Source organism: Nomascus leucogenys, chromosome 2 (genome assembly GCF_006542625.1).
Source record: "Nomascus leucogenys isolate Asia chromosome 2, Asia_NLE_v1, whole genome shotgun sequence".
NCBI classification, from domain to species: Eukaryota; Metazoa; Chordata; class Mammalia; order Primates; family Hylobatidae; genus Nomascus; species Nomascus leucogenys.
The window spans coordinates 51,060,126-51,083,374 of NC_044382.1; the positions used below are offsets into that span (position 1 = coordinate 51,060,126).

General features: G+C 47.2%; 3 protein-coding genes across 13 annotated transcripts in view; 2 read left to right on the plus strand and 1 right to left on the minus strand.

Moving 5' to 3' along the window:
* The window catches only part of UTP4 (UTP4 small subunit processome component), a 38,754-nt gene extending 30,884 nt beyond the window's left edge, over positions 1–7,870 (minus strand). For 3 of the 4 annotated variants that reach the window (XM_030794759.1, XM_030794762.1, XM_003262931.4), the window contains exons 1-5: positions 7,784–7,870; positions 6,856–7,016; positions 3,306–3,497; positions 2,291–2,375; positions 292–381 (exon numbers count right to left, since the gene is read on the minus strand). In XM_030794759.1, the coding sequence (XP_030650619.1) occupies positions 292–381; positions 2,291–2,375; positions 3,306–3,497; positions 6,856–7,014 (526 nt within the window). In that variant the 5' untranslated portion in view covers positions 7,015–7,016; positions 7,784–7,870. The remainder of the gene's footprint in view (positions 1–291; positions 382–2,290; positions 2,376–3,305; positions 3,498–6,855; positions 7,017–7,783) is intronic. The other variant, XM_012504828.2, reaches the window with a different exon arrangement.
* A 12-nt stretch (positions 7,871–7,882) lies between these two features.
* Positions 7,883–23,028, plus strand: DERPC (DERPC proline and glycine rich nuclear protein). Of its 6 annotated transcripts, XM_030794824.1 has the most exons (5): positions 7,883–7,989; positions 19,540–19,597; positions 19,863–19,980; positions 20,386–20,928; positions 22,515–23,028. In XM_030794824.1, exons 4-5 carry the CDS (start codon positions 20,607–20,609, stop codon positions 22,589–22,591), a joined length of 399 nt encoding a protein of 132 aa, XP_030650684.1. In that variant the 5' UTR covers positions 7,883–7,989; positions 19,540–19,597; positions 19,863–19,980; positions 20,386–20,606; the 3' UTR covers positions 22,592–23,028. The 6 variants fall into 6 exon arrangements, with proteins under 6 accessions (XP_030650684.1, XP_030650688.1, XP_030650669.1 ...); XM_030794828.1 differs by lacking the exon at positions 19,863–19,980 and having other exon boundaries at positions 7,885–7,989; XM_030794804.1 differs by having other exon boundaries at positions 7,897–7,989; positions 20,386–23,028.
* Positions 7,889–23,028, plus strand: CHTF8 (chromosome transmission fidelity factor 8). 3 transcript variants are annotated; one of them, XR_004026051.1, is made up of 5 exons: positions 7,889–7,989; positions 19,540–19,597; positions 19,863–19,980; positions 20,386–20,928; positions 22,515–23,028. XR_004026051.1 is itself a non-coding variant. In XM_003262934.2 (4 exons), exons 2-4 carry the CDS (start codon positions 19,575–19,577, stop codon positions 20,608–20,610), a joined length of 366 nt encoding a protein of 121 aa, XP_003262982.1. In that variant the 5' UTR covers positions 7,889–7,989; positions 19,540–19,574; the 3' UTR covers positions 20,611–23,028. The 3 variants fall into 3 exon arrangements, 2 of the variants coding, with proteins under 2 accessions (XP_003262982.1, XP_003262983.1); XM_003262934.2 differs by having other exon boundaries at positions 20,386–23,028; XM_003262935.3 differs by lacking the exon at positions 7,889–7,989 and adding an exon at positions 8,310–8,384 and having other exon boundaries at positions 20,386–23,028.
* Positions 23,029–23,249: the final 221 nt, after the last annotated feature.

Genomic DNA, 23,249 nt, shown 5'->3' on the forward strand with positions numbered 1-23,249 from the left:
AATTCTACTGTTTATAGTACACGAATGTACTAGTTCAGAGTATTTTATTGTGAATTCTTATTATGATGAATGAAAAACACTATATTTTACTGAAGATCCAAGATTCCCCTAAAAGCAGTGGTAGTAATCCAAGAAAGGAGTAAAATTCATTGTGGACATCTCAGAAGATTAATGACATGTTAGGCCACAAAGGTCATGAAACCATGACAAAGGCTCAAGCTTTTGAAAACCCAGAAATGTGAATCTGACAAACAAGACCCACACCCCAAATGAACTGAGAAAAACAATCACCTGATTTGACATCAAACACACTAATGTAGTCTATGGAACCAGCTGCAATGTGGGTACCAGAGGGATGCCAGCTGAGACTCAGGATGCGACCTTGGGGGTTGTACAACAAAAAAAGAAAGTGACATACACCTAAATATACAAAGAGTAACTGAGCTCTCTTCCCACAACTATCTCTAGAGTGTTCTACAATCTTAGCTCTCTCATCTATAGTACTTCCTGAAGCATCGTTTTGTGTATTCATTTATTTTTATTTTTATTTTTATTTTTTGAGACGGAGTCTTGCTCTGTCACCCAGGCTGGAGTGCAGTAGTGCAATCTCGGCTCACTGCAACCTCCGCCTCCCAGGTTCAAGTGATTCTCCTGCCTCAGCCTCCCTAGTAGCTGAGATTACAGGCACTTGCCACCATGCCCAGCTAATTTTTGTATTTTAATGGAGATGGGGTTTCACCATGTTGGCCACGCTGGTTTTGAACTCCTGACCTCAAGTGATCCACCCACCTCGGCCTCCCAAAGTGCTGGGATTACAGGTGTAAGCCATCGTGCCCACCTGAGACAACTATTTTCTATTTCATACTTGGCAAAATGTATGAGATTTTTAAAAAGCATTGTATTACCTTTGTAATTGAAAAAGAACACCCAGGCCGGGCGTGGTTGCTCATGTCTGTAATCCCAGTGCTTTGGGAGGCCGAGGTGGGTGGATCACAAGGTCAGGAGTTCAAGACCAGCCTGGCCAACATGGTGAAACCCCGTCTCTACTAAAAACACAAAAACTAGCTGGGCGTGGTGGACACGCACCTGTAGTCCCAGCTACTAGGGAGGCTGAGGCAGAAGAATTGCTTGAACCCAGGAGGCAGAGGTTACATTGAGCCAAGATCACATCACAGCACTCCAGCCTGGGTGACAAAGCAAGACTCCATCTCAGGAAAAAAAAAAAAAAAGAGCACCCAAGATATATTAAAAACGAAGCAAGAATCTGATCAGCAGAGGGTATTACTAATGGACACAGAGGACAGTTGCTATTCTAGAAGATGGGTCACCAAACTGTGGCCCACAGGCCAAATCAGGCCCACTGCTTGTTTTTGTAAATAAAGTTTTTACTGGAGCACAGCCATGCCCATTAGTTTCAGTATCGTCTATGGCTGCTTTTGCACTACACTGATAGGGCTGGCAGACAATGTAGGTTTGGCAAAGCCTAAAATGTTTACTATCTGGTCCTTTATGGAAACAGTCTGCCAACCACTGTTCTAAAGGGTCAATGCCAATTCAGCCCAGGTGGAGCCCAAGGATGGGCAATTGTTTATAAACTCCCTCATTCAACTTGATGCACCAGAAGCATTAAGAACCACAGTTCCTTGGCCAGGCCAAGTGGCTCAGGCCTGTAATCCCAGCACTTGAGGCCAAGGCAGGTGGATCACTTGAGTGAGACCAAGAGTTCGAGACCAGCCTGGCCAACATGGTGAAATCCTGTCTCTACTAAAAATACAAAAATTAGCAGGGCATGATGGCACATGCCTGGAATCCCAATCACTTGGGAGGCTGAGGCACCAGAATCACCTGAAGCCGGGAGGCGGAGATTACAGTGAGCCAAGATCATGCCACTGCCACTGCCAGCATGGGTGACAGAGTGACACTCTGCCTCTAAAAAAAAAAAAAAAAAAAAAAAAAGAACCACAGTTCCTAATGACAAAATTGTAGTTCAAGACTTCATGTATGCTTGTTAAAACATCATAAAAGTGATAACTAACAAGTTGACTTCCACAGAAACACTAGCTTTCCAATTTTAGATTTCTGGTTTTCTATATTATTACTTAACCAAGCAGTCACAACTATGCTATACAATGGGTAAAGCCTGGGCTGGGGATGGCTTCTAGCACATACCCTCCTTGTACCCAGTAGAGATAAAATATTACCTGGATTCATGGGAAAATATCCCATCCCCAGTGGCACAGAAACTTAACTTCTTAAGGCTATTTACCACCCCACAAAAAATGACCCTTACTTTTCTGCCGATCAAAATTTCTTTCAAACTGGATTTTGTCTGGGGTAATTTGAAATAGTTTCACAGATCCATCTTCACAGCCAACCTATTTGAGAAAGAGGTAGTAAACAGAAAAGATCAATAGTAAACATTTTATAGGACTAAACACACACGCGCGTGCACACACACACACACCACACGCACACTGTCTATTCTCTCTTCCTCCTTAAAGCTATCAGTTGTCCTGAAAAAGAAAAATCATTTGTGAGAGAAACAATGTACTAGTTATCAAGAAACTAATAGTGTATTCTCAGTAGCCTTCATATCCTAGACAGAAAACAGACTGATATTAAGAGTTCTAATTAGTGGCCCCATTCCTGCATATGACATGGATTAGAAGTAGGATTTCACAGAATACTTCTGCTAGAGACCCTTGGCCTAAATAAAAGACCTACTAACATTATAACCTAAATGGAAACACCTTAAGATACTGTGCAAATTAGTGCAGATCAAAAAGAATCAGCCTCATCACAGAGAATTAAAGATCTGGAAGCACCCATTCTAATGGTAATTATGGAAAGGGTCTCAGTGTGTGGTCAAATTTTTGAGAAATACTGTGCTGAAACACAGGTGCACAGGTTAACTTGCTGAAGGGACTCTCAGAACTCTTCATGTACCGATGTGCATTGTGAATTTACAGCAGGATTAAATATGCTGTATTTCTGAAATGAAATTTACCATAAAACAAAAAACATACCAAAACAAAAAAACCTCTACATCTCCAAATTCCACAGAACACAGTTTGGGAAATGTTGAACTGATGTAATCATCTCATTTCATAAATGAATCAACAAGGTCCAGACTAGCAGCAAAAAGAATGCTGGGGATTTTTAAAATCTTCAGTATCAATTCCAATTTTGTAGTTGGGGTTGCCACATGCCATAATAGATCATTACTCTCCTATGAGCACAGGGAAGAAAGTTTGAGCAGGCACAAGAGAAATTTTGGTTTGAATTACCAATAGTTGCTTACTAACCAGAAGTTGAGAGCCACTGGGGCTGGCAGCCATGCTCCAAATAGGTCCTCCAAAGGCATCCATAGCATACTTGATGTTTAACGCCTGTAAATCATACTCCATAATCTCGCCATTGAGCCCAGCACTAAAGAGTCGCTGTCCTTCTGCCCAGCACAGAGCTTCTGTAGCCCGAGACTCATGACCTGGGAAAAACTGCAGACACACCATAACTTTTCAACATTCCCACAAATTCATCAGGTACTGGTACTGAGTGGTCACTGGCAACATGGTAAAAACAACTTCCCCATAAATAACTAGTGTGGGGTTTTGTGCTATCAGATCATGCCTAATGACATTTTCATTTTTTCAGCTCAAATTCTAATTACTTTTATACAGTTAAATTTGTTTCTTTTACTAGGACTAGTTCAGCAAAACATTTTCAGCAGAAAAGGTGTGAACTGCACTCCAGCCTGGACGACAGAGCAAGACATTGTCTCTAAAAAAATATAAAAAGTAGCCGGATGTGGTGGCACACACTTACAGTCCCAGCTACTACAGAGGCTGACGGGGGAGGATTGTTTGAGCCTGGGAGACAGAGGCTGCAGTGAGCCTTCGCCTCCCAAAGTCCTAGGATTATAGGCGTGAGCCACTGCACCCAACCCCAAAGTTTTCGTATCTATCAAGGCATTATATTCTTAGACCTGCTTGACAAAAAAGGAACTAAGTAGGTATCATTTTTCCTATTTCAACTTGAAAAGGCCAAGATATATATAGGTTAAGTGGGTTGCCAAAAGTGCCAAAGTCAATTGCATGAGGCGAATGAAGGTCTCCTTACTCCTAGCTCATATGCTCATATTCTTTCACTTTTTTGTTTTTTGGAGACGGAGTTTCGCTCTTATTGCCCAGGCTGCAGTGCAATGGCGCAATCTCAGCTCACTGCAACCTCCGACTCCCAGGTTCAAGCGATTCTCCTGCCTTAGCATCCTGAGTAGCTGGGATTACAGGCATGTGCCACCATGTCCTGCTACTTTTTTTTTTTTCGTATTTTTAGTAAAGACGAAGTTTCGGCCGGGCGCGGCGCCTGTAATCCCAGCACTTTGGGAGGCCAAGGCGGGTGGATCACGAGGTCAGGAGATCGAGACCACAGTGAAACCCCGTCTCTACTAAAAAAATACAAAAAATTAGCCGGGCGCGGTGGCGGGCGCCTGTAGTCCCAGCTACTCCGAAGGCTGAGGCAGGAGAATGGCGTGAACCCGGGAGGCGGAGCTTGCAGTGAGCCAAGATCGCGGCACTGCACTCCAGCCTGGGCGACAGAGCCAGACTCTGTCTCAAAAAAAAAAAAAAAAAAAAAAAAAAAGACGAAGTTTCTCCATGTTGGTCAGGCTGGTCTCGAATTCCCGACCTCAGGTGATCTGCCCACCTCGGCCTCCCAAAGTGCTGGGATTACAGCCATGAGTGAGCCACCATATTAGGCCCACATTTATTTTTTTTTTGAGAGAGGGTCTCATTTTGTCACCCAGACTGGAGTGCAGTGGCACGACCTCGGCTCAATGTAGCCTCAACCTCCTGAGCTCAAGCGATCCTTCCGCCTCAACCCTCCAAGTAGCTGGAACTATGGGCATACAACACCAACCTACCTAATTTATTTATTTTTTTAGAGATGGGGTCTCACTATGTTGCCCAGGGTGGTCTTACACTCCTGGGCTCAAGTGATCCACCTGCCCTGGCTTCCCAAAGTGCTGGGGTTACAGGTGTGAGCCATTCTGCCCTGCCTCTTTTCCCTTTAACATACTAATTTTTTCTTGCTCCGAGAGTCACTGACAGAGCTAAGCAATCGTATCTAGCAGGAAAGGGAATATAGGGAAGCAGGAAACTAGCCTGAGTTAATTAATTGTTGAAGAATAAAGAAAACAGATGAAGGAGAAAAGAAAATAAGGAACACTAGGCAAAGAATGGTTGACTTATCCATTCAACAAACATTAACTAAGCAGTGGCTTTGTATGAGGCGCTTGATAAATGGTGGGAATGCAGATGTGAGTATCACTGACATGGTTCCTATTCTCATAAAATTGGAAGTTCAGCATGGAAGAAAGACATTAAACAAACACACAAATTATATAGTTATAACTGTTATAAATGACAAACAGAAAAATCACAATATAGCCATGACCGTTTAAAAAAAAAAAAAAAAAAAAAAAGAAGTACAAGACCAAGAAAAAGATAATCAGTCTGGTATGGGGGCTCACACCTATAATCCCAGCACTTTGGGAGGCTGAGGTGGGCAGATCACTTGAGGTCAGGAGTTTGAGACCAGGCTGGCCAACATGGTGAAACCTCGTCTCTATAAAAATAAAAAAATTAGCCAGGCATGGTGGTGCACACCTGTAATCCCAGCGACTTGGGAGGCTGAGGCAGGAGAGGGAGGCAGAGGTTGCAGTGAGCCAAGATCACGCCACTGCACTCCAGCCTGGGTGACAGAGCGAGACTCTGTCTCCAAAAAAAAAAGAAAAAGAAAAAGAAAGAAAATCACAGGATGCAATAAACACACGTCAGTGCATGTTCTTCATACCACAGAATGTAACCCATTTGTGGTGGTCCTGTAGTTTTTACCTTCTGATTAGTTCTTCAGGGGTGAGCTCAGTAAATCATCCCTTTCCACATTTCCTAAACCCACCTCTCAGGGAAGGCAATTCTCCATGAAGGTTCTATGCCTGTGTTTCGGTTTATCGTATTTATTTTACAGGTTGGAAACTGTACACTTATCTTTCTCCCACTGGTCTTTGAGCTCTGTAAAGGTAGGGCCTCTGACATTTGTCTTAGTGCCCAGTATTCGCCACTCATTCACCAAGAAACATTTACAGAATGCCTAAATTCCAAGTACCAGGCTGCTGGGCACTGAATTCACTCATTTGCCCGTCTATTCATTTATATCACAGCACCCAGTATATAACAGTCATTCAACATGAACTAAGATGTTGCACCCGAAGAAAATCACTAGTCAATGCCCTTGGAGGGGAGAAGAAAAAAGACTAATAGACCTCCGCATACACCCAAAGGACATTTTACCTAATTTTAAATCTCCTTTACTCCCAAATGTAGACATGTAGGTCTACATTCTCTCAGACAGATGAACTTTGGAATCCATCTTCCTGCCATCACATCACCAAAAAGTTTGATATTAAAATGTGTTATCATTTTTTCTGAATTGACAATGAAACAGTACTGATACTCCCTGCAGGAAATTTTGCTTACCAAAGCTACAACGGTGTTGAGACTGATAGACCAACAATTTCCCTTCCTGTGGCCAAAAGATCCAGCAAACCTCAGTTTCCAATGACAGGCAGTGAGATGACACATTTCTAGGTAGGACCCTTCTAATCAACATAACACAGATTGAAACTGAGCTTCTCTCATCAGTTAGACAGGAGATCTCAGAAGTCTGGTAGTTCTAAGTAACTTCAGAGGGGCTAGGAAGTCACTCAATCAGTTTGATTATAAAAGACATACAAGTTTCTTGAACTTCAGAAGAAATTAACATCAAAACACCATATCAGACTCCCAAATGACTTACTTTCTCCTGAAAGTAGTTTGCTGACAAGTTATAAATTTCCACAGTGCCATCTGTTCGTGAAACAGCCAATCTGTTTGACTGGTTATTGTAAGCCACACAGCGGATTCCTGATGGAACATAATTAAAGAAACGTACTCGATGGACCTTAAATTCACCCATTCCTAGGGGGCGAAAAGAGAGTCATTATTGTTATATGTTAACTGCAGTATGTCACATATAGTATTCAGTTCCTTAATATCACTGTTCTGGCTGGAAGTCTCCAACAACATCTCCCTGAAGTTCATTTCCAAATGGCTGCTAACAATGCCCCCCACAAGAATTGCTCAATCTTCAAAAGCTCAGGATGGCTTGAAAAATAAGCAGGCTTCAGCAAAAAATCAAAAAGGGTCCTACTCCATAGCTCCAGTGTTCCGATCTCGGCGCGCCTAGGAATCCGCATTTTAGCAAGCATCTCTCCTCACCTCTATTGCTAAGTTTGCAAACAACAGACCTAAACTGAGGTAGTGACAGTGAGGCTGATGGGGCAGGCAGAACCGAGCTCCTCTTGAGGAAGAAATGACAGGGTTTGACTTACTCTGGCTGCCTGGTCTGACGTCTGTCACTTACCCTACCCCGTCCCCCCGACGCCCGCCAACATATATACTGGCCGAGAGTAGAGGCCGGGTCTTGTTCGCCCCTCACTCGTCTAGCTTCAAGGTTAGGAACCCGCAGACAGAGCAGGCGCGTTCGGTCGGGCCGGGGCGTCTGAGGCGCGCGCGGTCTTCGCCTCCCCTTCCCTCTCCCAGAGTCTACAGAGTAGCCCCCACCCAGCCTCGAGACAAGGAGACCCTCGGGACAAGGAGCTCAGCCGGACGCCGACCCTGGGCCGGCCCACCTTGTAAGACACCCAGCTCTCGCAGCCGCTTCCCACGCCCCTTCCCCAACTCACCAGCTGCCCCACGCTCGCCTTCCCGGTGCTCGCCTCTCTCCGCCCCGGCCCCACGTGCGCGCGCGCTCTCAGGCTCTGCCCCGGAAGTGCTCCAGGCGCATAGTCGGAAGTGCGCAGGCAGTGCTCGCGGCGGCGGCGACGGCGGCGGGAGGTTCGGTTGTCGCCCGTTGGCCGCGCGGCGCCGCGCTCGGCGGCCGCCATTGCAGGTCAGGCCGCGGGCGGGGGGCACGGGAGGCCGCGGGGAGCGAGGGCCGAGCCGGGGATGGGGGCGAGGGCGCGAGGGAGCGGGAAGCTAGGGAGCCGGGGCCGGGCGGGGCGCGCGGCTCGGAGAGAAGAATGGCGAGCCGAGGGGCGGGGAGCGCGGGCGGGGGAGGGGTGGCCGGGAAGCGGGGGGGTGGAGGGAGGGCGGCGCGGAGGTGGGGACGAGCCCGGAGGGGCCTCCGGGGTGGGAGGGCCGGGAGTGTGGGGGAAGGGAGCGGTGTGGAGACGGAAGGCGGAGGGAAGGAAGGGAGCGAGCGGGGCGGAGCGGGAGAAGGGCGGAAAGGGTGGCCGAGCGCGGGCGGAGGACGGAGAAGGGGGCGGCGCGGGCCGGAATCTCGAGGTACGTGCGGGAAGGGGCTCTTCCCGGGGTTGGGAGGGAGCCCAGCCCGCTATGCTTGCGGGAGCGGAGTAGAACTGGAACCTAGGAAGTAGCGGGAATAGCAGAAATGGGAGTTCGGGGTGGGGGGTTAGGACCGTGAGGTTTTGTTCCAGGGAACATTTGTAATCGTGGAGGGGGGAGGCTTCTGGGAGAGGTAATTGGAAGGGTGGTTGGAGAGTCATTCCAGGTTGTTTTGTGGGAGGGAAGCCGAGAGACGAGTGGGGTGGGGGTGGGGTCCTGGAGGAGCGGAGTACTTGAGAACCGGGAACAATTTGGAGAACGAGGGTGGTAGAGAAAGGACGTTTAAAGAGTAATCTTTGGGAGGAGGGTGAACGGTTTGGAAGACCACTCCGGTGGGTGGTGTGGAGGAAGGCGGTTTAAATAATAGTTTCCTTGGGAGGCAGGAAAAGGGGTTAAAACAGCTTGTAATTTGGAGGGGGGTGGAGAAGAGGGGGGAAGCGGATTGAGAAGTCCCAGAAAGTGGGTGGGACTAGAAATAGGAAGTGTTTGTAGCTCTAGCAGAAAGGGTGGGAGGGGGCCGAGAGGGAGTGGGTGGAGAAGATGGGGGTGGGTGGGAGGAAGAGCACAGAGGGAGACTCTACGCCGGGCTAGAAAGGAAAGGGTTTGGGGGAGTACAGGGGGCCGTACCATTAAGAGGAGGACAGGCTAAGATGGGGCTGCAGAGTAGCAGAAGATGGAGAAAACTGCAGTAACTCAGATCGACTGAAGCCATCTTTTCCACCCATTGCTACAAATACCAGTAATTGATTCCCTCCAACGTGGGAATCCTAAAATGTGATGGGAAGTATCACGTGTATGCATAGCATCCACACCCGTTTTTGAACACACTCTTCACTAATGTAAAGTTTGGAAGCATTCAATTCCACCAACCCTCCATAAGCCCCGTTTTGGAGGGGAGCAAGATTCTCATTTGGAAACAGGATTTTAGACTTAGTAACATAAACCTTTCAAGAGACAAGATCCCCTTCAAAAGTGTAGACCTGTCCCCTTCAGTTACAAAACCACGATAACACTACAAATAAAAATAATCTGTATTCAGTTGTATGTAAAACGTTCTGAGTTGTTCACTTGGTAGAAAGGCACATAGAGACATAGTCATCATATTTAGAGAAATTACCTTCCAGAACTTAATCCCTGAAGCAGTTTGGTGAACCACAACTGCCATGTTTGAATTCTTCTACTATTATGAAAACTTGATTTTATTCTGATGACCTGCTGCTTTCATAGAATGCTTTAGTCCGTTATAAACAATATGTTAACACAGTGTAGTATTAAGACATTCTATTGGATGAATACTAAGGAAATGCCACCTTTCTCTGGGAAATCGATAGCTTGACCCTGAAGGCTTACCATGTGTCAGACAATGTGCTAAAAGCTTTACATTCATTACTCGTTCTTGCAACAGCCTTTCGAAATAGGTGTTTATGCCCAGTATATTGTTAGGAAAACACGTGAGGTTAAACTACTCACTGTCACATACGGGGTAGGTGGAAAAATCACAGAATCCAGGTCTGTATGACAAGTGAGTGCTTCACTATATTCCTAAACAAAGTATCCACTCTGGGATCAAAAAGAAAAGCTCAATAAATGCCAACTGTTGGCCTAGCAAAAAATAGAAAATTGTGAATATTTACACTCTAAAATAAGTGATTTCACCCCAGTTTAGAAAAGAATGTTTAAGGGTTGAGAATTTAAAGCCTTGGTTTCCTGTCTTAAAAAAAAAAAAACAAAATTTCTAAAACGTTGTTTAGCTTTATTAAAATTTAGTTATTTGTATTGAGGTTAAACCATTGAGTTAAAGCCTCTTTTTTTGCTATAAGCCATATGTTCGGTTTAATTGGATACATATCACACTTTTTTCTGCCACATTTTATTTTGAAGGATTATGAGGATCATTGCTCAGGCTGTTCTGTTCTCTGTAAGACAGTAATCTTTTAACAATCTAATATTTAACAATTCAGAAACCAGATGATAAAAATTAAATGCTGTGGAAGATTAAAATGAATACTTGACAAAGAATGTCCTCTATTCTCTTGACTTTCACACTCAGGAGCAGAGGGTAAAGCTTTGCGTCCTAGAGGTGGCATTGAGTAGATTTTTCTAAAAGTTTCAAAAACTGAAACATGTCAATTGGGTATGATAAAAAGCAAGCTGCTGCTTTGTTTTTAGCTGCCTACCCCACAGATATAATAGTTACTTAGGTGGCAAGTTACAAGGTCTTTCCATAGGTTACTTTGCCATTTTGTAAGAGGCGCTGTGAGAACGAGGCTAATATTTGTAAAGCAAGGGAAGTTCTCATACAGAGGTGCTTTACAAGAGGGGGCTGTGTGAGGAGAACTGCAAGAGGGGCCAGATTGTGGAGGGCTTAGGGTTCCTATCCCAGCTCTCCACTTAAGTAGCTGTGTGACCAGTTAACATTTAGCTCCTCTAGGCCTGTGGAGTGAGAAGACCATGCTAAAATCATAGGGTGTTAGGGTGAAATAAGAGGATACAGATAAGTGTTTGAGGCCAGCTATGTGAGAAATGAAGCCTTTTGTATTATAAAAATAATGTTCTGCCTGGACTTTACCTTTCTTCCTTTTTTTTTTTTTTTGAGACGGAGTCTCGCTCTGTCACCTAGGCTGGAGTGCAGTGGCGTGATCTCGGCTCACTGCAGCCTCTGCCTCCTGGGTTCACGCCATTCTCCTGCCTCACCCTCCTGAGTAGCTAGGACTACAGGCACCTGCCACCATGCCCGGCTAATTTTTTGTATTTTTACTGGAGACGGGGTTTCACTGTGTTAGCCAGGATGGTCTCGATCTCCTGACCTCGTGATCTGCCCGCCTCGGCCTCCCAAAGTGCTGGGATTACAGGCGTGAGCCACCACACCCGGCCTCTGCCTGGGCTTTTCTTAAGAAATCGTGGTGGTGCTTTGATTTGCCAGGTTTTTTTTGTTTCACTTTGTTTTTTGAGATGGAATCTCGCTCTGTCGCCCAGGCTGCAGTGCAGTGGCGCAGTCTCGGCTTACTGTAACTACCGCCTCCCAGCATCAAGCGATTCTCCTGCCTCAGCCTCCTGAGTAGCTGGGATTACAGGTGAGCGCCACCACGCCTGGCTAATTTTTGTATTTTTCGTAGAAACGGGGTTTCACCGTGTTGGTCAGGCTGATTTCGACCTCATGATCTGCCCGCCTCGGACTCCCAAAGTGCTGGGATTATAGATGTGAGCCATCGTGCCTGGCGGGTTTTTTATAATAATAGTTACTAATTTCAAAAGAGAGAGAGAAGCCAAATGCTGGTTAAATAAGGTATATCCTAGAGTGGTCTGATTACAGCAAAAGCTTTTTGGTTTTGGGTAGGGTTCCCATTGTGGGTCAGGATTGATTCTTTGAATGCTGGTACCTTTTTAAGGGGAAAAAAGTTTCCTTTACTGAGATAAAGTCATTTGACTAACTTAGGAATACAGAATTTATGTATTGTTTAGTTCATTTAGCTGTGTGAAGGCCCATAAAGATCAGGTAGAAAACTTTTTTCCCTCCTCATGAGATTGGGGACAGGATACATAATTTATTGCAGGGAAAGGTTTGGTTTTCTTTATACCTTCTTATCTCTCCAAGGCTACACATGAGTTGTGGCCTATGAGTCTGATACCACACTGTAATATAATGAATTTAAATCTTTTTGAAAAGCTACATCACAGAAGTCTCTCCCTGGCTCTGCAGTTAACCTTGTCAACCTGGAATTATTGTTCCTAACGAAAGACGTTAGTCCTAGCCAGATCTGGGATTGAACTCTGCTCTTAAGAGATAGTTGGCCGGGCGCTGTGGCTCATGTCTGTAATCCTAGCATTTTGGGAGGCCAAGGCGGGTGGATCATGAGGTCAGGAGTTGAAGACCAGCCTGACTAATATGGTGAAACCCCATCTCTACTAAAAATACAAAAATTAGCAGGGCGCAGTGGCAGGTGCCTGTAATTCCAGCTACTCGGGAGGCTGAGGCAGGAGAATCCCTTGATCCTGGGCAGCAGAGGTTGCAGTGAGCCGAGATTGCGCCACTGCACTCCAGCCTGGGTGACAGAGTGAGACTCTGTCTCAAAAAAAAAAAGAGAGAAAGTTGGCTGGGCACAGTGGCTTACGCCTGTAATCCCAACACTGGAAGGCCAAGGTGGGCAGATCAGTTGACGTCAGGAGTTCGAGACCAGCCTGGTCAAGATGGTGAAACCCTGTCTCTACTAAAAATACAAAAAGTAGCCGGGTGTGGTGGCGGGCACCTGTAGTCCCAGGTACTTGGGAGGCTATGGCAGGAGAATCACTTGAACCTGGGAGGCAGAGGTTGCAATGAGCTGAGATCGAGCCACTGCACTCCAGCCTGGGCAACAGAGGGAGACTGTCTCACAAAAAAAAAAAAGTTGCCTGCCGGGAGAGCTCTTTTTAGTTTCTTGACTTCATGTATAGTGTATTCATCAAATTGTGCCTTCAGATGCTCTTGATAGAGCTGCAGTTTCTAAACAAGCCACATCTTAGAACAAACAACTAGAAATTGCTCTAGTTGTCTTTCAGTGTTGCTAGAATGAATTGAGACTGAAGACGTAGACATATTCTTATACAGATAATTTCCATTGTTATGCTTGTTATTTCTAATGGGGATTTATTTGTATTATACTTCTTCCCCACCTCTTGTTTCTACTCACTCTGTCTACTCTCAGGGGGATGGGGGCACATTGGGTTGCATGTTCTCATATGCTTTTTTTTTTTTTTTTTTTTTTGAGACGGAGTTTTGCTCTTTGTTGCCCAGGCTGGAGTGCGGTGGCACGATCTCAGCTCACTGCAGCCTCCGCCTCCCAGGTTCAAGCAATTCTCCTGTCTCAGCCTCCCAAGTAGCTGGGATTACAGGCACCTGCCACCACGCCTGGCTAATTTTTGTATTTTTGGTAGAGATGGGGTTTCTCTATGTTGGCCTCAAACTCCTGACTTCAGGTGATCCGCCCGCCTTGGCCTCCCAAAGTGCTGGGATTATGGGATTACAGGCATGAGCCACCGCGCCCGGCCTCATACACTTTTTAATCAATTCTACACTGAATGAAATATATACTCCCTGCCACCTCCATCAGGTGTGTCCTCAAGGGAGTACTCAGGGATCCCTACCTACTGTGCCCTACAAACAGTTGTGTGGAGTAGAATCTCAAGGAGCAATAAAAGAAATAACAGAATTCAGGTGTTACAGGATATTTTAAGGTGCTAAAGTAGAATTTTAAAATTCATTAAAGGATGCCCTCCTCTACATTCCTGACTAGTAGTAAATACACCCACGTGCGTATAAATTACCTAACTGTAGCCAGAGCAGTCTGTAAGTTCCTGTGAACTAAACTCTCAGAAGCTGGGCTCGAACTTCATTTCTACATACATCTGCAGCATCCCAATAGTTCTAGGATAAGACAAGTTTTTACCGGCCTGACTGAGTATGGTGGTAAGATGCTGAGGGCTGTGGGCCACAGAACTATTTGCGGGAGCATTGCTAGATGTCTGGTAATGCCATAGATGTACACAGGCAGAGCCTCCTGCATCAGTGTGTAAAGGTATGCATTCTTAATGAGGCATGGGGGATTGGTATGCAAGTACAGCTGTGCCATCCCAGCAACCAAATGTGTTTTCCACACCATTGTTCTGAATTCCTGTTCAGAACAGGAGACTGTCCAGGAAATGGAGAATGCACTGAAAATATTTTGGCATTTTTCTCAAGCCCATGGTCACAGTGCTTAACAATTGATTTTGGTTGTCAGGAAGTAGGCTCTGTCTCCTTCCCTGCCTTGATCTTCCTAGAATATACCGTGTACATATGTGAACACCTTATTGCTTCTCTAAAACCACCTGTATTTTACTGTCAACTTGTACCCATCCAGGAAAATATACTACATCATCATCAAAAGCATATTTGCAAGAGCCCCTTCTATGCATTATTGAGCCTTTTTTTGATTCGTGGCTAAAATGTACCATTCCTTAAATTGTCAAAATTATGGGTCAGAATGCTAATTTTCTTACCTCACTGTCTCAAAAAACTTAGTTCATCTCAATAGAACTTGGGGTCTTTAAAGCACCTTAGCATATGTTATCTTTGGTCTTTGCAATAGTTTAATAGGACATAATCTAGGTGTCATAGTCACAGAGTGACTTGTTCTTGACTACACAGTAAAGAGATCCACACTTGCAGGAGAGCTGAATTTAGGCCTTCTGATTTTAAATTGTTATCCTTCTTCAAGAAGCCTTATACAAGGATTTTTAAAGTGCTTTTAGTTCTGTTGAAAGTAGTGGTAGGGCCTCTTTTGGAAATGTTTGGGTTCTGAGCTTGGGTATTACCCCTTTTCCAGTGGTCCCACAACCTGTGCTGCTGCAGAAGGTCTGACTCAATTCAGGGATGCTCTCTTGATTCCATATTGCCCTTCTGACCAGCTCTTGCATGTACTCGATGCCTGCCTGATGCCTTGATTGCTTTTCGTTCTCATTAATACTTTTTTTCCTTTGGGAAGGCAGAATTGTGTAGTGATTATGAGTGTAGATAGTCAGATGGCCCAGATTTCTTTTTTTTTTTTTTTTTGAGACGGAGTCTCGCTCTGTCACCCAGGCTGGAGTGCAGTGGCGCAATCTCGGCTCACTGCAAGCTCCGCCTCCCGGGGTTCACGCCATTCTCCTGCTTCAGCCTCTCCGAGTAGCTGGGACTACAGGCGCCCGCCACCACACCCGGCTAATTTTTTTTTTGTATTTTTAGTAGAGACGGGGTTTCACCGTGGTCTCGATCTCCTGACCTCATGATCCACCCGCCTCGGCCTCCCAAAGTGCTGGGATTACAAGCGTGAGCCACCGCGCCCGGCCAGATGGCCCAGATTTCTACTCTGTCACATAGCAGCTGTGTGTGTCCAACATACAAGCAAGTGACTTCATCTGTGTATGCCTCAGTAGTCTGATCTGCAAAATAGGAATAAATACCCATATCATAGACTTGTTATAATGGTTGAATGAGAAACCACCTATATATGCACAGTAAAAATTCAAAACATATTAGCTGCTACTTATATTTGAATTTTAAAAGTTAGTGAGTTGGCCGGCCGCAATGACTCAAGCCTGTAATCTCAGCACTTTTGGAGGGCAAGGTGGCGTATCACCTGAGGTTGGGAGTCCAACATGGAGAAGCCCCGTCTCTATTAAAAATACAAAATTAGCCGGGCATGGTGGCGCATGCCTATAATCCCAGCTACTCAGGAGGCTGAGGCATGAGAATTGCTTGAACTCGGGAGGTGGAGGTTGCGGTGAGCCGAGATCACACCATTGTGCTCCAGCCTGGGCAACAGGAGCGAAACTCCGTCTCAAAAAAAGTCTAGTGAGTTGACCAATTTCATGTTCCCAAAGTGTTTGGTGCTCTAGGAGTAGAGTCATACTATAACGCTGGAGATCCAAAAGGAAGATTAACATACCGATAAAGAAATCTCAAGCTTGCACAGTGTCTCACGCCTGTAATCCCACCACTTTGGGAGGCTGAGGTGGGAGGATCCCTGGAGCTCAGGAGTTTGGAACCAACCTGGGCAACAGAGTAAGACCTGTCTCTTAAAGAAATCGGCTGGGCGTGGTGGCTCAGTCCTGTAATCTCAGTACTTTGGGAGGCTGAGGTGGGTGGATCACCTCAGGTCAGAAGTTCGAGACCAGCCTGGCCAACGTGGCAAAATCCCGTCCCTACTAAAAATACAAAATTAGCCTGGCGTGGTGGCGGGCGCCTGTAATCCCAGCTACTCAGGAGGCTGAGGCAGGCGAATCACTTGAAGCTGGAAGGTGGAGGTTGTGGTGAGCCGAGATCATGCCACTGCACTCTAGCCTGGGCAACAGAGTGAGGTTCCATCTCAAAAAAAAAAAAAAAAAATCTGTTTAACATTTTAATTGGGTGTTTGCTAAGCAATTATAATACCTATTAACTTTCCATACTACAGTTGGTAAACATTGAACTAATAACCTTCCAGTAAACTCCATATATACATTGACAGTACTTAGCCAGAAGCCGTAGTTTTATCCCCGATCCTATCAGCACCCCATGAATCTATCCATCACAGAAAGTGAAGCCAATTATCTTTAGGTAAAAATGTCCAGTTCTTATAAAGTACTCCAAATTTGCCACCAGGTGGTGCTGCTGTTGTGTAAAATGAAAGCATATTATCCTTTTTTTTCCCCCTTTGAGACAGTCTTGCTCTGTTGCCTAGACTGGAGTGCAGTGGTGTGATCTCAGCCCACTGCAACCTTTATCTCCCAGGTTCCAGTGAGTCTCATGCCTCAGCCTCCCACGTAGCTGGGACTGCAGGCATGCGCCACTGCACCCGGCTAATTTTTTGTTTTTTTTTGTTTTTGTTTTTAGTACAGATGGGGGGTTTCATCATGTTGGCCAGGCTGGTCTCAAACTCCTGACTTCAGGTGATCCACCCACTTTGGTCTCCCAAAGTGCTGGAATTGCAGGCGTGAGCTACTGCTCCCGGCCAAAGTCTGTTATCTAATTGTCTAAGATATTTTCATATCTAAGTGAAAGGTGAAAGCTTTTGATAAGAATCACATCAGAAGTCAGCTTACCATTCACTAAAGATGTTGGAGGATTTTTTCAGTTCCCTTGGATTGATTGATTGATTGATTGATTTTTTGAGACAGTCTCACTCTGTCGCCCAGGGTGGAGTGCAGTGGAACAATCTTGGCTCACCGTAACCTTTGCCTCCCAGGGTTCAAGCGATTCTCTTACCTCAGCCTGCCGAATAGCTGGGATTACGGGCACCTGCCACCACACCTGGCTAATTTTTGTATTTTTAGTAGAGGCTGGGTTTCACCGTGTTGGCCAGGCTGGTCTCGAACTCCTGACATCAAGTGACCCAACCGCCTCAGCCTCCCAAAGTGCTGGGAACACAGGCCTGAGACACCACGCCTGGCCCCCTTGGCTTTATTTTTAAAGGGAGACCCTTTGAACCTTGATAACCAAGGAGGTAGACTTGAAGCTTACATCATTAGCAAAGAAAAAAGTAAAATCTCAAGAAACTCCCTAGGCTTTTTTAAGAAACATGCGGCCGGGCGCGGTGGCTCACGCTTGTAATCCCAGCACTTTGGGAGGCCGAGGTGGGCGGATCACGAGGTCAGGAGATCAAGACCACGGTGAAACCCTGTCTCTACTAAAAATACAAAAAATTAGCCGGGCGTGGTGGCGGGCGCCTGTAGTCCCAGCTACTCAGAGAGGCTGAGGCAGGAGAATGGCGTGAACCCGGGAGGCAGAGCTTGCAGTGAGCCGAGATTTCGCCACTGCACTCCAGCCTGGGCAACAGAGTGAGACTCCGTCTCAAAAAAAAAAAAAAAAAAGAAACATGCAGAGTAGGAAATAGACTACCCTAGGCTGGGCACAGTGGCTCACACCTGTAATCCCAACACTTAGAGAAGCTGACGTAGGAGGATCACTTAAGCCCAGGAAGTAAAGGCTTCAGTGAGCTATGATCTTGCCGCTACACTCCATCTTGGGCAACAGAGTGAGACCCTGTCTCAAAAGAAGAAAAAAAGAGGCCGGGCGCAGTGGCTCAAGCCTATAATCCCAGCACTTTGAGAGGCCAAGGTGGGCGGATCATGAGGTCAAGAGATCAAGGCCGGGTGTGGTGGCTCATGCCTGTAATCCCAGCACTTTGGGAGGCTGAGGTGGGTGGATCGCCTGAGGTCAGGAGTTTGAGACCAGCCTGGCTGACATGGTGAAACCCCATCTCTACTAAAAATACAAAAATTAAGCCAGGTGCGGTGGTTCACGCCTGTAATCCCAGCACTTTGGGAGACCAAAGTGGGTGGATAACCTGAAGTCAGGAGTTCGAGGCCAGCCTGGCCAACATGGTGAAACCCCGTCTCCACTAAAAATACAAAAATTAGCCAGGCATGGTGGTTGTATGCCTGTAATCCCAGCTGCCCAGGAGGCTGAAGCACAAGAATTGCTTGAACCCGGAAGGCGGAGGTCGCAGTGACCTGAGATCATGCCACTGCACTCCAGCCTGGGTGACGGAGTGAGACTCCCTCTCAAAAAAAAAAAAAAAAATTAGCTGGGTGTGGTGACATGCACCTGTAATCCCAGCTACTCGGGAGGCTGAGGCAGGAGAATCGCTTGAACCCGGGAAGCAGAGGTTGCAGTGAGCCGAGATGGCACCACTGCTCTCCATATCTGGTGACAAAGCGAGACTTGGTCTTAAGAAAAAGAAAAAAAAAAAAAAGAATATCCTTAAGAAAGGCACGTTAGCATAGTGAGCAAGAGTATGGTCTTTGCAGTGTATGTCTTCGGTTCATATCATCTTTGCCTTAGTAGCTATGTGATCTTGATTAGTTTCGCACATACAGTTGACCATTGGTGATCTTAAGCAACCCTAACTCATATGTACAATATTGGTTGAAGAACACTTCCCACTTAGGGCATTGTTAGAGGAGCAAGATAAAATGTGTCTAAAGGACTTAGAAAAGTACCTAGCACACAGTAAGTAATAAATATTAGTTGTTGGTCAGGCATGGTGGCTCACACCTGTAATCCCAGCACTTTGGGAGGCTGAGGCAGATGAATCACGAGGTCAGGAGTTCAAGACCAGCCTGGCCAACATGGTGAAACCCCATCTCTAGGGCCAGGCATGGTGGCTCACGCTTGTAATCCCAGCACTTTGGGAGGCCGAGGTGGGCGGATCACGAGGTCAGGAGATCGAGACCATCCTGGCTAACATGGTGAAACCCCATCTCTACTAAAAATACAAAAAAAATTAGCCGGGCATGGTGGCGGGCGCCTGTAGTCCCAGCTACTCGGGAGGCTGAGGCAGGAGAATGGCGTGAACCCCGGAGGCGGAGCTTGCAGTGAGCCAAGATCACGCCATTGCATTCCAGCCTGGGTGACAGAGTGAGACTCCGTCTCAAAAAAAAAACCCATCTCTACTAAAAATACAAAAAATTAGCTGGCCATAGTGGTGGGTGCCTATATTCCCAGCTACTTGGGAGGCTGAGGCAGGAGAATCGATTGAACCCGGGAGGTGGAGGTTGCATTAGTTGTCATTATTAGTTGTTATTATTACCCTAAACTCTCTTTCTTTTTTCTCTACAGCTTGTTTTCACTTGCTTTTTAAAGACAGAAAGCTCATGGTGCAAATAGTTATTTCTAGGTGAGTACATTTTGAGATTTTAAAATTTGGCTTGAAATGATGAGGGCTATAGAGGTGTGCCATGTGTCTGGAAGAATCAGGGTCCTTAGGTGCATCTTGCACAAATCCTTGCATTCTGATCTCTAGTTCCATGCCTAGCACTGCCCAATTTCCCAAGAACTTGACATCCAACAAAGAGGTCCTTTGGGCCTCGAATGGTGGTGTGAGGACACTATTCATCCTTCACCCCTCAAAAATATTGTAACCGCCAGCCCTTTGCTTGCAGTGCGAGGGCTGGAGGCCTGGCAGAATGGGTGCTGATGGAGCTACAGGGGGAGATCGAGGCTCGCTACAGCACTGGATTAGCTGGAAACCTCCTGGGAGACCTACATTACACCACTGAGGTGAGGGGGCTTTTCTTTCCCTGCCTAATGCCTCAGGAAAGCAAGCTACACCAAGGTGGTGCTCCCAGGACCCAGAGTGAGGACTGCCTCAGGTTTGTTATTCAAGGCCTAGCTAATCTGCGATGCTCTCTGCTTGTTCTCCCCCTACCTCTGCAGTAGCAGGGAAATTTAATTTTGGGGAATCTGGAAAGCTCACATTTCTGAAAGTAGAAATTCTCTTATGTGGGGCTAGAAAGCAAAAAAAGGGCACATGGGTGGGTGGTCCAGTGTGGCTGCTCAACAATGGCAGAGCCAGACCAGGGATTGGAGGTGCCAGCATAGCCTGCCAAGAGCAGCTTTAGGAGGCGCCTGAGTGTTATGGCCTTGCCCCGGAACCTCAGGAATCTCGTTCTTGTTCTGCCAAAGGGAATCCCTGTGCTGATCGTGGGGCATCATATCCTGTATGGGAAAATCATCCACCTGGAGAAACCTTTTGCAGTCCTTGTCAAACACACTCCTGGGGATCAGGACTGTGATGAGCTTGGCCACGAGACTGGCACCCGGTACCTGGTGACAGCACTCATCAAAGACAAGATCCTTTTCAAAACCCGCCCCAAGCCCATTATCACCAACGTCCCCAAGAAAGTATGAAAGAACCTCGGATTTTCCCTAGAGAGCGGCCAACTCCTTGGACTCGTGCTCCGCTGCCACCTCGAGGACGGCTCGACGGTTCCCTGGGACCACAGGGCGGTCCTGTTCTGAACACAGGCCACCCACTGGGTGTGAACTCGGATCCCTTCCTTATGGCGGCCGGTTCTCTTGGTGGAAATCTGACCCCATTTCCAAGGAACCCATCTCCTTTTCCAGCTTCATCAGGCTCATTGGCTTCAAATCCAGCACCCTTCCCGGCTGGTGCTCGTGACCCAAGTATGGCTTCTTTTCCAAGAGGGATGAATCCCACTGGCACAGGTGCAGTTTCTTTCCCAAGGCCTGGTGGCCTCTTGGGGCCAGGCCCAGGCCCAGGCCCAGGCCCCACCCTAAACCCTAGGACAGGGGCTCTGCCAGGCCCAGGGCCTCTGTCTAACCCCAGGTTAGGGGGTCTCCCAGGACCAGGTCCTATGTCCAACCCAAGGGCAGGTGGTCTCCTGGGAGCAGGTCCTGACCCCAGAGGTGGTGGTCCCATGGGCCCTGGATCTGGACCTAACCTGAGAGCCGGTGTTCTGTTAACCTCTGGGAATGGTCCTCCCAATCCTAGGCCAGTTGGCTTGGGCCCAGGACCAAACCCCAATCTGAGATCAGGCTTTTTAGGGACAAACCCTGCCCCCAGGTCAGGTGTGTTTCCAGGCCCAGGCCTTGGGCCCAACCCAAGACCAAGTGGCCTGGGCCCGGGCCCTAATCTAGATGCCAGAGCAGGTGGCCTCTTGGGCACAGGATCTGGTCTTAACTTAAGAATGGCTGGACCTCAAGGCCTCGATCTTGCCCCCATTCTAAGAGCAGCAGGTCTTTTAGGAGCAAATTCAGCTTCTTTCTCACAGGCTTCTGGAAACATGGGCACAAGCCCATCCTCCATGGCAAGAGTACCTGGCCCCATGGGCCCAAACTCGGGTCCTAGCTCTCGGGGAATTGGCCTTCCAGGGCCAAATCCGTCTCCCATGTCAAGGGCTCCTGGCCCCGTAGGCCCTAATTCAGCTCATTTCCCAAGGCCAGGTGGCCCCATGGGGGTAAATGCCAATCCCTTTCCCAGGGGAGCGGGTTCATCTGCCTTCTCTCAGTCTTCTGGCACATTGGCATCAAACCCAGCTACCTTCCAAAGGTCCGCTGGCCTCCAGGGCTCAAATCCAACCATTTTCCCAAGAGCCTCTGGGCCACTTGGCCCCAACCCAGCTAACTTCCCAAGGGCCGCTGGCCTGCAGGGTCCAAGTCCAACTACCTTCCCAAGGTCTACTGGCCCATTAGGCCCTGGTCAAGTTACTTTCCCCAGGCCAGCTGCCGGGCATCTGGGCCCTTCTCCAGCTGGCCCTGTGGGTATCAACCCAGCTCCTTTCACAAGGCCAACTGGGACCCTGGGTCTCAACCCAGCTTCCTTTCCAAGGATGAATGGCCCTGCAGGCAAGAGTTTCGTCCCATTTCCTAGAGTGGGGAGTCTTCCTGGCACAAACCCAGCTGCTTTCCCCAGACCAGGGGGTCCAATGGCTGCAATGTACCCAAATGGAATGTTACCCCCTTAAACACCATTTTCCCTCCAGGACCACCTTGGTTTCTAGGCACTGTGGTTCTTGGCAGGGGCTGTCTTAGGTAAAAGGGTAGTTGTGGAGCTACAGTCTGAAGAACATAGCTCGGGCTCAAGTTCAAATGAGCCATCTTTTTCCTTTGCGTTTTTCTTGACTGAAGGTGAGATGTTATTGTGGCATGTGAACTGTGGCAGGTGGGAATAATCCTGCCCTTGAGAGAAAGGATCTGCAGCCTCCCAGAAGCCTGCTGTGCTTTCGTCCCACAGCTTTCTGCCCATTGTTTCTTACTAGTTTCTTGAATTGTTCTTGTGGACTTTTCCTCAGGGATACATTGGCCTGCAGGTCCCAGTTCACATGTAGTCCCCTGCTCACCATTGGAGAATCAGCTCACTGCTCTCTAGAAACGTGGCGTTGGTGAACGGACCATGCTTCCATAGCTCTGACCTGGGCAGCTTGGACCTGGTCATCTTCTACTGCCATGCCTTTCCCTGGGGGCTTGAACACAGAACAGGGAGATGGACAACCACTTCAAAGACCCACCGAATGCAGTTTCTGCTTGACTGACTGGGCCTGCAGCTCCCTTCTCCTGGGACTTAGAGGTGGCCAGATTTAAGGCCCCTCTACTCATCCAACTCCCTCTTCACTGGTACTCCCAATCAATCAATCAACCTCAAAATTTAAACTGATGTGGAGGGGAATATGGGAATTGGGGGGGGGTGGGGGACGAAGGGAAGAAATCACTGTGCTTTGTTCAGCCTGGTGTGCAAGGATGGTTGGTGGTTTTCCTGCATTGTATCATCTTTTCTTACTGTTTCTTTAATAAATGGGATGAGAGGGCTGCTGGTGTCACTGTGTTTTGTTACCTGTGTTTCAGCTTGGCTATAGTCTTACATCATGTTGGCTAAAATGCTTTTGCTCCAAGAGGAAGCAAGCTTTGGTTTTTAGCCTTAGCAAGGGCCCATTCATCTGCCAGTTATTTCACCAAAGACCCTCTACACTAAAAGTTAAGCCCCCATGGGTGTAGTTACTAGGATGGACATACTGCCCAGGTCTTGAGTC